The sequence below is a fragment of the Ambystoma mexicanum genome, chromosome 9, assembly GCF_040938575.1.
Source record: "Ambystoma mexicanum isolate Mex_15411 chromosome 9, UKY_AmexF1_1, whole genome shotgun sequence".
Taxonomy (NCBI): Eukaryota; Metazoa; Chordata; class Amphibia; order Caudata; family Ambystomatidae; genus Ambystoma; species Ambystoma mexicanum.
In genome coordinates, this window is record NC_090931.1 from 601,096,574 (window position 1) to 601,112,929 (window position 16,356).

Consider the following 16,356-nt stretch of genomic DNA (forward strand, 5'->3'; position numbering starts at 1 on the left):
TGATCTATACTTCTGTAAAGCGCTCCGTTGCTTCTCAAAGCTAGGTCTGCACTCAATACCATCATAATTTACGTTCTATTGATTCCCATACGTACATCTTTATTTTCTAGTTCAAATAGTAACTTTTGGCCAAAATGCTTAAATCCCACTCCTATGGAGAACTGGAACTGGAGATTTCGGCAAGTGTGGACTGGAGCGAGGTTCAACACAGAGCGCTGCCTAGTCTTCTAAAGTCAGTCTGCTTGGTTGGTCCGCTTCACCACTACAGCCTTCACCTCATCCACATTCAAAGGTGTCCTCACATTAACCGCTCCTCTCCTCATACCTGCCGCCAAATCCACCAACTCATTACCCAAAATGCCACTGTGACGGGGACCCACGCCAACTCCAGATCCATCCCCCACGCTCACACCGATCAATCTTCCTCCTGATGTCCAAAATCACATCCTTCCCATCACCATCCCCTGCCACAATCGCCTGCAAGCCACTCAATGAATCTGAAAACACCACCACCTTCTCAAACCCCAACTCGCACACCCTATCAATGGCCAATGCAATCGCCACCAACTCAGCCGTACAAATTGACACGTCATTCGTCAGTCGCCCACTTTATACTCCCCAGATAATACGCCATACCCACTCTCCCAGACACAGGATCCTTCGAACCATCCGTGAACACCTTAGACCCTTCCTTCCCTGCCACATACGCCTGACCCAAAGCCTTGATCTCACCCCGCAAACCCCGATTCTTCGACACCACACTCGCCAACTTCAAACACACCTTTGGAGACCCCATCATCCACATTGGCCATCTCACCAAATCCGTACCCATCACAGCCAACAACTCGCTCACACCCCACTGCACCCCCTTCTCCCACATGTGAAACCCCAAAGTGCCCCCCCTCCTCCTCCACCAGTCCCTATAATAGTCAAACCTCCAATTATACAGCAAACATTCACGTAACGGATGAGCCACACTCTTCGCACTGCACTTCACCCACCACCTCATATTCAACGCATCCCTCCTCAACCCCCAACGGCATCTCCCCCACAAGCCCCTGAACCGCATTCACTGGAGAGGACCTCATCACACCCGAACACACCCTCAATGCCTGCCACCGGACATCCAAAATCCATCACACTCAAAATCAACCCCTTACACAAACACTTCTGCTGCGCACCCCACTCTTTCCCAGACACCGCCTGCAACAAATTCAACCTACGTTTACTGCAGCTGTCTAAACTAGTATAGATGTCCTGCAATATACAGACATATCTTTATTAGGGTGAATATTGTGACCAATCAGAACAGAAGAGTCCATTATTTGGTTACAAGGGTTTCTTACTGAATCACTATAAAACATGTTTAACATTTAAAATTGTGGACATTATGACGTTCCCATAATGCTCTCTGCTTTTATGCAAATCGCCAGGTTTCGGTACTGTGAATAGACACTGTTGCGCAACCGCACCCCTTGATCCCACCGCCTCCTTCCCACAGTCCACCCCTCCAAAGAGGTAACAGTTCCCTCAGTAAACCTTTTTTCCATTTCCAGCACTGGGTTAAAGGGACCCCTAATGTACACCGGAAGGCTAATGCTAGCCGATGAAGAATTTCATGGACACACATAGGAACGAGGCTAAAGGCTGAATACCTTTGTAAGGTCGTGGAATGTCACGATGATTTGCAATATCCTTAGCACATATGTTAGTGGGTATGTGATACCCTATAGTACATGGCTGCATCATCCTTGCCTTTAAGAGTTTGCCTCTCTAGTGCAAGACATCTTCCAGTTGTTGCTAATTATAACCAATGAACATCTGTTGTGCCCTGTAGGTTATGTGTCAGAAAGCAATATGTTAAGCAGCAGTTGAATACGCCATTTAAAAGCAGTTTCCCGGTTTGAAGCAAGTGATAACATGCAGATGGAGGATTGCTCCCCCGTGTTAAAGTCTTGAAGTGCACAAAATAAAAACATTCCACCATTTACTGCAGTTCCTGATCAGTAAATGGCTGTCAAGTGTCACGGGAAGCTATTCCAGAAGGCGGGGATCTGAAAAGCAGGCCGTGGCTTTAATTAAGCGCTACATGGGCAGCTGGAATTCGGCTCTGTAGTCGCTCCAGCAGCAGGCCTTGTGACGTCACAATAGACTGCAATTATTACAGGCCTGCAGGGAAGTCATTAAGTCGTTTTTACGGCTACCCCCTCGTGTCACCCTCCCCCCTTCTCCAGTCGGCATTTGCCCGCGTATCACACGTCACAGTCCCCTACACTGCTCAGGTCCCATCACTGATCCCGTCTCCAGTACACAGCACAGTGTACAGGGACAGCACCGGCGGAACAGGTAGAACCCCCCCTCTCCCCCCCCCCCCATCATATGCCCCGCAGCTCCCGGCCAGCCCAGGCACCTACCCCTTCTGCGTGACCTTGGCCGCACGCCACCATTGGCTGGCCGCATGCTCGGGCATCCAGAGGATGTGGCTGCCCCGGGCACTCATTGCTGACAACCTCCCGGGTCCATCGTCCTCGCTCCTGCCGGAGGATACCCGCTCGTGTCTCTAAGGCAACCACGCCACGGCAGCACAGCAGCAGACCAGTCCTTTTTTATTTAACACTCGTAGCCCAAAGCAATGCTTTGCACACAACAACAAAAAAAGCAGCAACGAGAGAAATAACACTGCGCTTCTGATCTAGTTGCAGTTCTGTCTCACGCAACGCCGAAGTGCCGAAACGGGCTTTCAAAGTCCCGCTGGATAATCTTCCATTCACATGCGACCCCTTCAACCTGCTACAGACAGAATAAAACGGCCCCCCAAGCTCTCGCCGGGGCTCAGTGCAGCTACAACGCGTGCAACTTCACAGCGAGGCGACCGCTAGTGCTGCTGCTTCGGGCCACACAGACCGAAGAGCCGACAATAAAAACAGACACTTTCACGTCTACTGCGCCCAAAAAACACTGCCCGCAGAAACCTAAGAAACGCACCCACAGACGCAACCTGCTTCCCGGCACATTCCCGAATCCAACGCGTTTGCCACCCCACTGCCCTTTCTGCCACGCTGCCAGCACAAGGCAATTGCAGGCACCAATATTTTGGGCACCGATGCGGTCAAAGGTCCCTTGTCCTGAGCACTGAAGGGGGGTCGGGCATTTCCGGGTTCGCTCATCGCAACTCTGCATGAATGAATGGAGTGCATGGCAGGCGCTATAAGGCCGGGGTGCAGGAGGCGGGACTGGGGGTCGGTTACCATAAGTGCAGTTACAGCAGAGGCGCAGAATCAGCAGGACCTCCATGGCAGACCCCCTGCTGGTGGCCGGGGACACTCGCCGATGCGCACAGCCCTCCGCTCTCCGTCCATGCCAGTGGCCGCTCTGCCGGCTGCGCCTCGGTACCAGGCACCTGAAGGGGGGAGCCCGGCACAGGCAGCACAATGGAGCGAGGGTGGGAGGGACACCGGGAGGAGGGAGGGAGCGGGGGGCGGACGGGCGCAGCATCTCAAAGAGGGGCTTCTGGAGCAGTGTTGCCTGAGCGGCAACACAATAAGCGCCTGTCTCCAGGTGCCAGAGTCAATAATGCGCGCACGGGTTCCACCCAGAGCCCGGCTCCAAGAAGAGAGGAAGGCACGGGCGGCCGGAGAAAGGCGGGGAGCCCCTGAAAGGCAGGGGGGCAATGGAACCCAGACGGGACTGAAAGACGGGGAGTAAAAGAGAAGCAAGGCAGGGAGGATACAGGAGAACAAAATCGTAAAGAGCAAATAGGATTGACAAGTAATGAGGCACGGGGAGGGATAAGGAGAAAGGACGGGCTAGGCAAGAAAACATCTCAAATAAAGGGGGGTGGGGTATATTTGCCTGAATTATGGTGCACAAATTACCTAGGAAACTAGAGGGAGAAATTCCCTCGCCTGCCTTTGAGAAAGCCTCCTACCCCACATGCCCCCGGCACATATTTTAGTAGGAATTGCAAAATCTCATCGAATTTACAGGCAACTTTAAGTATACATCTCAGCAACAGTGCCTCAACCTGCTGCGCTACCTTGGTAGCTTTTCTACTTTAGGACACATCACTTCTCATTCAAAGAATTAAAAATGAGATGTTCATCCTGACTGTGCTCAAAAACCAATGCTTTACCAACACAGTAACCGTACATTAGTTTAAGTTTTTCATTTCCAGCCACATTGACATGGCAAAGAGTCTCCTTGATTATGTACAGTCCAAAATAGATCACTGTATGGGAGCTTAATGAGGTTCTTGTCCCCATTACCTATAATAGTTCATTTATAATGCGCTTAATACCCAGAGGTTTCGAAGCGCAGACCTGGTCTCCACGTCGTCTTGCTTCCACAGCAAGCACGTTGCCCCCGAGCTATCCTCCCGAAACAATAGGGGTGATCTCTCCTGGTACTTAGATTATACAAAAAGAAGTTTAACAACCCACAGGTGCCTATCTAAATGGATATCCTAACTGGCAATCAATACCATATTTTTTCATTGGCACATACTTACATTTTATTACTCACATGTAATGAAATTCTTAATAAAAACGATCATAAAAAAATGATCATATCACATAAAACAATTACAAAAAGTAAAAAAGCAACACAAGTATATCTGTATAAGTGGGTACTACTAATATGATTTTTCTAAGGTCAAAAACAGTGTAAATAATTCACACTCAGATCCTTAAGCCACAGAGAAATCTGGCTCTTTCATATTCTTTGATGTATTCAATAGGTTCCCAACTTGCACAAGTTTCTGTCCCTTAAACACACAGAATGTCTTGTGTCGATTATATTCAAAGGTGCTTCTAACATTGAGGGGATACCCTCTCCGTCTCATGGGACAATTGTCCCGGAGTCTCTTAAACCTAAAATGGTTTTTAGTTGGCAGGTTCCAATTAATTTAGGAATTCTTGCCTCTGTTTTCCTCTAGCTCCCAACCCAACATTGACTGGGTCGTCAATTGTCCGCTTTTTGTAAGACACCTCTTGGGTGTTACTGGAACTAAAGACACCGAAGGTAATTCAGGAATAATGCTTGTTGTTATTTGCATATATGACTAGTTTTCTCCACTCTATTCTTCTGACCCACCCCTTATAGTAATGTGTAGATCAGGAAAATCCACTCTTCTTAGAGGCTATCAACCATGGGCCTTCCTTTCTTTGTGCGCCAAACTTTCTTTGAAGGGGACTCCTGATTTCCAGCAAGAAACTGCCGTGATCGTAAAAACGCCACTTTAGGTGACGTCACGTAAAGTGCCGTTTTTATGATCGCGGCATGTAGTGGTCTGGTCACTAATCTATCCCTCTCCCGCTTGTACAAAAATACAAATATGTTATCGCAATCAATGTGCAAGTAAAAAAAGTGAGCTAAAATCTTTAAGGCGGGGATGGGTGGGATCGACTAACAATAAAGATGCTGCATATGCAGAATTATTGAAGGCAATGCCACCCCACTTAAAGATAAATAAAAATGGGTTAAAGGCTGCACAGGAGAAGGCACGCGCGGGAAATAGAAGTGAAAGTGTCTCTAATACAGAACAGGTACAAAAATTGCAAACTACACCTGCATCTAGACCTTCTCGCCCTCTCGCTCCCTTTCTCCCCACGGACCTCAGCCACCTTTACTGTAATTTCAATGTTTGGCAACCTTTTCCTTTCCCATGCAGCTAACCCACGTATACCCAATGCTTAACCGCATAAACATTACTGCTTGAATGATGCCACAGTCTTTTTTCCTTCCAAGTGGATCTAAGAAATGGAGGCAGGTTGTTTATTTATAGTGCGCGTCACATGCTGAGGTATCTGGGCCCATTACAAGAATATGCATTTTCATAGTTGCACAGTATGATAGTTACACATACAATGGGTATACAATAGACAGTACAATAGGAAATAGAGTCAATTACAGTAGTAAAGACACCGGGATCATTGTTATTTCCTGAAGGGCTCATGGCCCGGAGGTCAGTGTTCCCTGTGAGCTAGTCAAATCCAGACTTTGAAAGCTGACCGTTCACCATCTATCAGAAGCCAGGATGGGGATTGCAGTGCAGGAGTAATGCAAACTAAGACTGTCTGTGCTGCATGATTTCAGAGCAATTAAGCGCACGCTTCTGACATCTGTGTGTAACCTGCAGTCAAGAATTTGACTTCTGGTGGGGTCATCTTGGCCATTCATCCTTCAGAATGTATGCATTTAGTGCCTTGAAGACCCCCCCCTCCTCTTTCCTGAGAACAGAACTATGAAACTCAATGACCAGGTGACTCAGCTCAGAGGACGGTCATCTAGTATTTGGAAAATCCCTCAAAACCTGGCTGAGCGCTACACCGCAACAGACACTTGCAAGATGCCCTCTGAACACCAAACCAAGCAGAACTTTCAACCACTAGCCCCTCTGGGCTGGGAATATAATACTCGCCAAAACCACCCAAAGGCACTGACATGATCCTGCAACTTCCAGGGGATGGACCACTGAGATTCAATAGGCATCAAAGATCAGAGCGTCAACCCTGCAAACCAGGACGAAAGACTGACCCATTCGGGTCAGCCTCACTGTCTTGTACAATACACCTGTGCACAATCATTAAATCTAGAACACAGAGATCTGAACCCAGTCGTGTCAGTCTCCCCAACTTTTTCTCCCCTTCAGACATAGAACACTGACAGCCACAAAACCATAAAACGGAACCCAGAACAGTAACAGCACCTTACCGTACCACCACAATTACCTCTGGCACGTCAATCTAGCCCTAAAATTCCAATAATCGGACTCCCTGTCAACCCCAAACCACTTGCTACCACCACAATTACCTCTGGCACGTCAATCTAGCCCTAAAATTCCAATAATCGGACTCCCTGTCAACCCCAAACCACTTGCTTCTTCCCCCAACTAATCGGTTCACCTTATTAGCACATTTAAACTACACACACAGACTACAAGGCAGATGTATCCCAGCTAGCAGCACAGTAAGCGCAGAATCTCATCGCACAACCTGCTCCATCTTTGGATCCATCACATGCGGTGCATTGCCAGGGGCTCTTCAGTGTCTCAGGGCTGTCAGCACAGACCCAAATGCCAATGCTGCAAACAATATAGAACCTTACCCGCTCCGGTACTTCTGGCCCATACTCCTCAACACCAGATGTTTCACACCTGTTTTTCGCTTACAACCATCCCCTCTTTTTTTGGTAGAACCACACACCGCAAGGCCTCCACAAATTTCAAGGTTGCGCTATACAAGACCAATTTAAATTCCATTGCCATTAAGTTGAGTAGAACTAAGTCTGTTTGGCTGAGGTGAAAATCAGGGTGCTGTAGGTTGGACCTTGAAGGCGTATGATGGCTAAGAGTGGGGTGGGGGTGGGGGGGTTATTGCACTGTTCATTTCTTTTGCTAGTTATTTTTACAATATTTAAAGCGACCTCAACAATTGATAACTTTTGTTCAATGAAAAACACATAGTAAAACTCTTGTAAGACCAAATGTCTTTCGAAGTATTTTTAGGCAATTTTTGTAAACAAAAAGTGAATCAATTCGGAGGGGGGCAGGGGAGAATAGAGGAGAAAGGATCACGAGAAAGAGCAGCTGGGACAGGCACAGAGGCCAAATGGCCAAAGAGGTTTGGACTGGAGAGAGCGGGTGGCGATTGGGAAGTGAGAGTGTTAATGGAAGCAGGGATTAGAGGCTTGCCTGTGGCAATCCGATACTATGAAGATGTGACAAAAGGAGGGCATTAAAGGATGGGGGAATAGAGTGCGGTACGAAAAGGAGTGGGGTGACAGGTGGAGGGGGAGGGAAGCAAGAGATGAATGAACAAAGAAAACAGACAGAAGCAAGGGAGAGCTACAAGGGCAGTGCCATAAGAGATTGGGAGTGGAAGTGAGAACCACAAGATGGCTGCTGCAGCTGCTACAGTACCTTGCATCGTGACTGATGTTGGCTGCTCCTTCGAATCCTTGGGGCCCTTCACTTTCAGTTCCTAAAAAAACAAACATTTTGGCATCTGCAACAGGATAAAGCAGTGATCAGCGAATCGGAGTGAAGGGCTGGCGCAATGATACCAGGGACGGCCTCCTTCAAACTGGGTGGGGCAAACATGCATTTTTTGCGGGGTGTGGTCGGACGCAACACCTCAAGATGGTGTGGTTTTAAACCTCCAGTATCCACTGCTCATTTAAACATGCAATGTATCCGTTAATTTCGACGTTCTTACACATCAGTACAACCTCTAAGCACCAACCAATTACAAGGGACTTGAGAGAAGGAGGGAGGTGGCAAATGGAGCCCAAGACGAAGACAGATTGGTTTGCATGAATCGAACTTAAGATGGCGGCCCTCAAGCAGCCTTCCCTTGCCTCTCACGCCATCAGAGCAGGACACTAAGAAAAGGCACACGTTCCACCCAGCATCTCAGGACACCCACGGCCCAATCAGAAGGGAATCTGGGAACTCCGGGACTCCCACCACAGCCCATCGGCGCCTTACCTTCGAAAGCTGCTTGAACTGGTCGTTGGACTGACACTTCTCGGCGGTCTCCAGGGCCACCTTGTAGTTATCCACGAAGGCTTTGTAGACGCTGAGCTGGCTGGCCTGCGGGAGAGAGATAACAGGGCCCTGCTTATTATTCCATCACTCAAGCAAAAAGACGCGCCACAGCGCTGCCATCAACAACTGCGCCCCTTCCCATCATCTCTTCCCCGGAAAACATCAGAGCCCGAGGATGGGACCATGGATTTGCAAAATCGTAGAGATAAGGGTCCACCGGGATTGGTGGGGGTGCGACGAAATAATTACTGCTGTTCAGGAATGAATAGTGGCTAAACCGCCTACTTTGCCCTACATTACAACTAAACCAGCAGTGATCCAAATCATAAAGGTGATGCAGGCACAGCCTGACCGGCATGTCTTTCACATCCTGGTAGCTCAGGCCGAGAGCTGGCTATATTCTTCATGAGGTACGTCAGTGGATATGGTTACAACACCTATAGTACGGTGGTACCAAAATGAAAGAATGTCCAACCAAGGTTCTAGAAAAATAGGAACTCAGTGAAAATTACCAATGCACACATCTGACTAAAACACAAAAGACCCACCCCTGTAAAGGAAACCGAGAATGCAGACTAAAATGGCACTCTGGAAGAAGACAGGGGTACAGGCAAATGATTTGAGCAGCAAATGTAAAATGTTCAAGGACACATCTTTTAAAAGGCAAAGAAGGGGGACTTAATAGTCACAGAGGCCATTTAAATCAGATCAGGGGGACAAGACCTCTTTAAAAACCTTTGTTGTCTTTGGGACTCGACAGTGTATCTAGGCTACTTGGGGATTTTACTGGTCACGTCGGCATTGGAGCATTTTGAAGCCGTCTCAATGCCCGCAATAATAAATTGCGGGTGTTGACAGCTTGAGTGGGCTTGTAGCAGTCCATACAGTGCAGTGTGGTCTCTTCAGCGAGGACCATCTCGACAAGTCACAGCGCAGGCAAACAATGGGTCACGTCAGATCGAGGAGGTCCGACGGAAAGTTGCTGTGCTTCCGCTGTGGTCGGTCTGAAGGTCCTGGAGCGCGTGTACGCAGAGGGTCGAATCAGCAGCTCGAGAGATGATCAAAAAGGGGTGAGTTTCAAAAGCAGCATGTGTGCCTCACGCAGTTTGAAAAGCATCTTGAAGTTGTCAAACCAGCTCGAAGATGGAAAACAGGATCTAGAGCGGCTCTTTTGAGTGATGGGGAGACACAATCCATAGTCCTTTCTTTTTGAATCTCCCAGCAAGCAGAGCAAACATACAGGGTTATGCCACCTCAAAGGGGCAGGGTCCTGGGTACCAGAGTCTCAGTTGCAGTAGGCCTGGTCCAGCCAGCTGCGCATCCAAATTGTGCCCTCAGGATGGCCAGGCTGCAAAGCTTGGCTCTGCCTTGGAGCATACCATCTTCAAGAGACAGAGGACTTCAATGAAACCTCCTTCTGAGTGCCCGAAGATCTATCAAGTAAGGGCTAAAGTGGATTGATCCATAGAAAACCTGTTTTCAGGGGTCCAATTCAAAGTGCTGCAAGAAGTCTTCTAATGTCATACTCCGTGCTTTGTCTGCAGTAGAGCTGGGCGATATGGACCAAAAGTCATTTGTCTATATTTTGTTTATGTGGGTTAAGTGCTCAGTTGTAAGCCGCCAACTACATGCAAGATGTCAAACACCTTTATTTATAAGGCATCCATCAAAATAAAATGCAAATACAGGGTTCCTCTCCCTTTTTGAGAATACACACAGCAGTGTAAATATCAAAACGTAAATACAAAAATTGTAGTATATGTAATAATGTACATGTATGTATATCTCTCAATGTTAACGATATAGTCTCATCCTATATCGATTTTGAAATTATATCGATATATCTCCAAAACTCGCTATATCGCCCAGCCCTGGTCTGCAGTAAATGTGGAAGTGGCACAAAGTATAGGGGGCCCAAACAAAATCCAAGATGGTGGAACCCCTCTCTTGACTTAAACCTCTCCTTTGGGCTACTGTAACGTCACTCCATATCATGTTAGCCTACTTCAATAAGACACCAGCAATCAATACACTGGTGTTAGTGTTTATGTTAGGACTGTCTTTGAAACAACTGTTGCCAGGGGACCTTTCGAGGGAGGGTTCACGTGTCCTTAAGTAAAGGGTCGGCCGTCCTCATTGGGGTCCATAGGGAGCAGCTTCCTGGGCTGTGTCCCATGTGGGGGTTATGGATATACCCAGCTGATACACAACAACCCTGTAATGAATGAAGCACTGCTCACCGAAACTAACACTAATATGACAACCAAATACTGAGGCAGTATAATAGTGTGATCCTAGCAGACACCATGTCATAAGACATGGCTTGTATTTACAGTTTAACATGCCACCAGGCTGACTAGGGAACTCCTCTTTTGAATACCAGTTACACAGTCACCACCTGTACCTTTTGGTTTAGCATGAGTCAGGAATGCATATGTGACTGTTGAACCTGCCCTGCGGCCACTGCAGGGAAGGGGCTGGGGATGTCAGGAGACATTATTAGGAAGGTACTTGAGTGCACTATCATTTTGGCAGGGAGCATTATGAAAATTGGGACCTCATTACAGACCTCCATTTCCAAAACCTAATTATCTGCATAATTGGATTACCTAAAAAACAAAACATTTTTGGGCTAGCCTGCCCTCCACAGATGTTATTCAGTCACAGAGGGCACCTCGGCTCTTCCATGCTGAGCCAACCCACACACAGGCAGTGTAAATGCTGATTCAGTGCGCACCGGGACAGCTGGCGAGGAATCCTCTTCTGCAACATCATACATTAAAAGAAACAGGGTAGATGCAAGTAGCGTTCAGGGGATAATTGTCAAGCATTTCAGTGCTGGACTTCCTGGTAGACTAGATCAGACATCTCCACATGGAATTTGCCTATGGCAGGGTGTAGCGAGCTAAACATGATCGTACACCTTCACGGGTAGATACCATCCCATATAACCGATGACATTTCTGTAACTGCAAACAGTGATAACCCATTTCCTGCTGCCAACTTTTTTCCAACGCAGGTCTCCTATGCAGTCTTCATCATCCACATGTCACATCTGTATTTGGTCTGTAAGTGACAGAGATTTAGGGCGGTCCAATGGTGGTTGTCATCTAGCTCCCTGATGCCTCAGTATACACTACTCAATCTAATGTCAAGCAAAGACTTTACAAGAACATGCCATCAACCATTTGCTAACACTAAACGCACAGCCTGCATGCTGGTGAATGGGTGTAGCGAGATTACTGCATAGCACAACAAAGCAATGTTAACCCGGTCACATTTGGGATTTCAATTTATTCTAATGGAAATGAGAAAATATATATATATATATATATATATATATATATATATATATATAAATAATTGAGTGAAAAAACGTAAAAAAAGGGACGTTATGGTTAAGTTGCACTAATAAAAACATATGAAATTCAGTGAAAAAACATTAAAAAGGGACGTTGTGGTTACAAGTAAAACCGAAAACCCCCAGAAATTCGCCAGTCATGGTAAGTTAAGCAACCATAACTCGCGCCACCAGTGTGCACTGCTAAGACTTACACCCAGGACATCAAAGATGACATCACAAATATGTACCAAAGACTCTGGCAGCCAAGGCTAGATGCACTGAGTTCTGTACTCAGTTGTGGAAACCCGGGCTTTACTTCTACAGGACCGCCTCCATGCGCCGCCAGACCAGATCCAACTACCCGGGTGCTCTGAAAAAGGCAGTACCTTTTTCCAGGGAGAAGCATCTTCCTCAACCGTTCCTGTCACCACACAGACTATTCCTGTGGGGCAGCAGAACCCATCGGCCGCCTCGCAGGCCATACAGAACGCTGATGACCCTCACTTTTCGGGGGTCATAGTATTATGTTTGTACTGCGACGCACCAATCTGCAGCCGGGAGCAGTTTCGTAGTGCTTTTCGAGGCTGTGCCTAAGGAGCATGAGAAACAGCCCCCCACCATAAATTTAAAGCACCCCATCTTCCTCGAACCAGCTGCCCCTTTGTCTTCTTGGTTGGTTCCGCTTCCCTCCCCCACCTTATCTTTCCTGAAAAACCAGGTAAAAAGCCCAAAAAGAGAGAAAAATCACAAAAACAAGAAAGGTTCTTTAGGAGCCACCTTTCACAGTTGAAAAATGTCCCCTTAGAGTGGGGGAATGAAAATCATTTAAATTGCTTTTCGCGCAAAAATGGTGACTCTTTTTTCTCATGACTTTTATATATTTTTTTCATTATTTCGTTTTATGCACTAAACAAAATATTCTCCAGAACGTAATTGTAACTTTCACAGAAAGCGCTTCTAATTTTTTCTCCATTTTTCATTTTTGTTTAATGCAACTTCTAAAGAATACTTGAATCTATATTTTGTGTTTACAGAAACTGCTTCAATGCATTTTTTATGTTGTCAAGAAAATCTGATTGCCCGCATCAGTTAGATGCACTCCATCTCATCGAAAAATGTTGACAATATAAAATTTAATATTTTCTTTATGAAAAGATGTCATGTCAACATCCCGCAAAAAAGGCACATACAACTTTGTTCAGATTGCGCCTTGCTTTTCTCAATTTGTGGACAAAATAAAATCAAACGCATCAACATTTGTCTCCGAGCTATTCGAGAAAAAAATAATTTTCGAATGTGGAAATAGTTCCATCAAATTTCCTTCATTGCAAACTGTAACGTAGCACAAACTGTTGCCTCCACAGTGAACTACAATGATGTCTGGATGCTTCAAATGAACCATATTCTCACAAAACCAGAGATATTCACCCACTTCATTCCTCAAACCCCATGAAACCTGAAATTCATTGAGTCCAAGATTTGCAGACAATCCACAGAGCTCGGAACACACCTTCAGCCAATGGATCCCAAAGACATAGCCATTGTCATCTTCAGTGCGCTCACCAAACAAAACTCCTGCTACCCTCTTACTGTACACCACACCCAGGAAAGCCGATTGGCTGATCTCACCCCCCCCTCCCACTTCCCGCGGACATCCACGACTGTGGTCTCTGCATTCCCATTTCCATGCCAGGCACCCTCAAAAGACCCAGATGGCATGCCTGGTGTCTGCGGAACCCATAGCACAGGCAGCCCTTCTACCCTTCCACGTTTGTAACACTCTCTCATTGACTGCTTTCAAATAGTCACACATCCATCCACCAATCACATCCCCAAACTCTACATGTAACCCTGTCATCTCAGTTCAACACTTCAGATGTACTCCTGAACTCTTAGAGTATGTCTCCCGTTACTCAGAAGCCACCTGTATAAAAAATAACTAACACTCTCCAAGATTTACATTTGCAGTTTCAACATCTGCATCTAACAAGACATAGTACAGATATGCTTTCAAGTATTTTTGTCAACTCTTTTACAAATGTCTATATGCAGGGCTGCTACCAATTACCCTGTAATAAACTTCTCAATAAGAATATTCTTTTTTTAACCGCTATCAAATGCCATGTATTGCAGCATTTAGCACCTGCTCACATCAAGTTACTTACAATGCTGTACATTTAAAAATGTTTCTTTTTAGAAGCATGTTCATGAAAGTTAAAAAAATCAATATGTGCATTTACAGCAGCACTGTAACTTTAAAGAAAGGACAAGCAGATAAAGATATGTACAGCATTTTTTTAAGTGGCACTTGGTGTGTGCAAGTTTAATATGTTGGCAGTACATGCATACTTGCTAACATGACCCATTCCAAACTATAGCTGCTTATAAAGTCTTGGTTTCTTTCTTTGCATTCTGTGATTTCTAATACCACTTCTCCCAGTACACAACCCGGACTCAAGTCCCAGAATGCAAAACAAAACCAGGCTTCGACTGCAAGATTACAAAGTGTCACATTTAAATTAAATGAAAAATAGAAAATACGCAGCGTTTAAAAATATTTTTTTTAGGAGCATTTTCACTAGTTATGAAATGCACATATCCATTTACAGCAGCACTGCGTGTAACTTCTTTGTAAAACAAACAAAGATGCAAAACATTTCTCCAACATTTGTAAGTGCCACTTAGTGTGTCTAAGTACAATATCTTCAGAGTAAATGCATACTTGCTTACCATCACCCATTCCATCTGTAGGTGCGTATCCAGTCAGTTTCCTGAATGCATTCTGGGATTTGCAGTCCAAGTGTTCTAATGGAAAAAGTGCAAGTACAACTCCAAAAATGCAAAGGAAAACACCAAGACTTCACAAGCACCTACATATTGCAAAGGGTCATGTTGCAAGTATGCATGTACTGCCAACATATTATACTTTCACAAACTAGCTGTTAAAAATTTGCTACAAATCTTCTCCATCTCCGTTTAATTTACAAAAAGGTTACACACAGTGCTGCTATAAATGCACATCTGCATATTTTTTAAACTTTCATTAAAACGCTCCTAAAAAGAAACATTTTTAAATGGCCAGCATTTTCCATTCCATATAAATGCTACACTTTCCAACCAACCTCACTCATTACACCCCTTACACTGCCAGCATTATCTACCTGCTTACACATGTGTACACCACCAAAGCATCTAAATACAGCACTTCTTCCATTTAAGGTGCTCTTCTTTCCCAACCTCTACTACAAGACACCAAACACTACTACAACAATCTGCCATTGCATTACCACTAGGCCACAGTTTTCCTATTCTTTATAAACACTGCAACACATTACAAATACATTACACCACAAACACAGCACTTCTTGTATTAAAATTATCAGCTCAAAAATAACCAAGATATGCAGTTTTCTCACACCCATTGTTGCCATGTTCCTTCTAATATGCCAAACAGCAGTACTTGTACTGCAATTTTTCTAACAATATAGTTAACATACTTTATTTAGTACACCACCCATAACACAACTTCATTAACCCCCCGGCCCCCAACTCCTCCTACCTTCATAAATAACCTCGCTTATTTACTAAAAGTACTTCACTATTACCACAGGAAAGAAGATTGCCAAAGACATCTACCAAAAAAGAACACTTCACATCCTACAAAGTAGGAACATTAATATAGCATGTATACCTTTTTAAATGTAACAATGTACTTTCACTATATATTAGTCCAGAGTAGTATTTTCGACTCAACATTTATTTCACTCTCTCATTATATTGCAATATTCACTCTTTCTATTCCCATCCAAAAACCACCATTACAACACCAACTGTTTCCCCTCAAAACATCATAATGTCCCTAATTATTCAATCACACCATCACTCCCTTACTCAATAACCCAAGTCCATCACACCTGTACAAACTTTTACAACCTTCCAAATTACAACTGTCATCCCACTACACAATCACGCAGTACACCCTTAATCTCTACAATCACACCCATCCACAATACATGCATATACATTCCACAACTTTCAAACCCAAACTTTCGTTTTCCCACCAACAAACCAAAGAGAATTACTACTAAAAAGCAACTGTCGAAAACAACGAAAAAAATAGAACAAATAAGAATATGAGCAAGCCATATAGTCATCCACCGCTCAAACAATTTATAGAAAACCTTAACACAAAACAGCTAGTAACCCCACACAAAAAAACACAACCAACGACCATTAAAAAAAAGTAAGGCCCGCTTCCAAAAACAAAAAAGAAATGGACAAACAAAAGCAAAGCTACTAATGAAACTAACACTATATCTACCAATGTTAACGTAGCCAAAGTAAAGCATTCACATTTTTTTTTGCAATAAATGTTCCACCGTAGTGTCCTTCACAATCTTATAAAGACAGCCGAAAAGTCACAATCTGGCCTTCAAAACTACAGTAGAAAACAAATCCTCGAAGCGCT

The 16,356-nt window shown here is 45.1% G+C and overlaps 1 protein-coding gene across 6 annotated transcripts in view; it reads right to left on the reverse strand.

The window, feature by feature from the left end:
• ABR (ABR activator of RhoGEF and GTPase) overlaps window positions 1–16,356 on the reverse strand; it is a 1,582,060-nt gene that overhangs the window by 568,537 nt on the left and 997,167 nt on the right. For 5 of the 6 annotated variants that reach the window (XM_069615233.1, XM_069615235.1, XM_069615234.1 and 2 more), the window contains 2 exons: window positions 8,486–8,590; window positions 7,919–7,979 (listed from right to left, as the gene is read on the reverse strand). In XM_069615233.1, the coding sequence (XP_069471334.1) occupies window positions 7,919–7,979; window positions 8,486–8,590 (166 nt within the window). Of the gene's footprint in view, window positions 1–3,248; window positions 3,399–7,918; window positions 7,980–8,485; window positions 8,591–16,356 lie in introns of those variants that run through there. The other variant, XM_069615238.1, reaches the window with a different exon arrangement.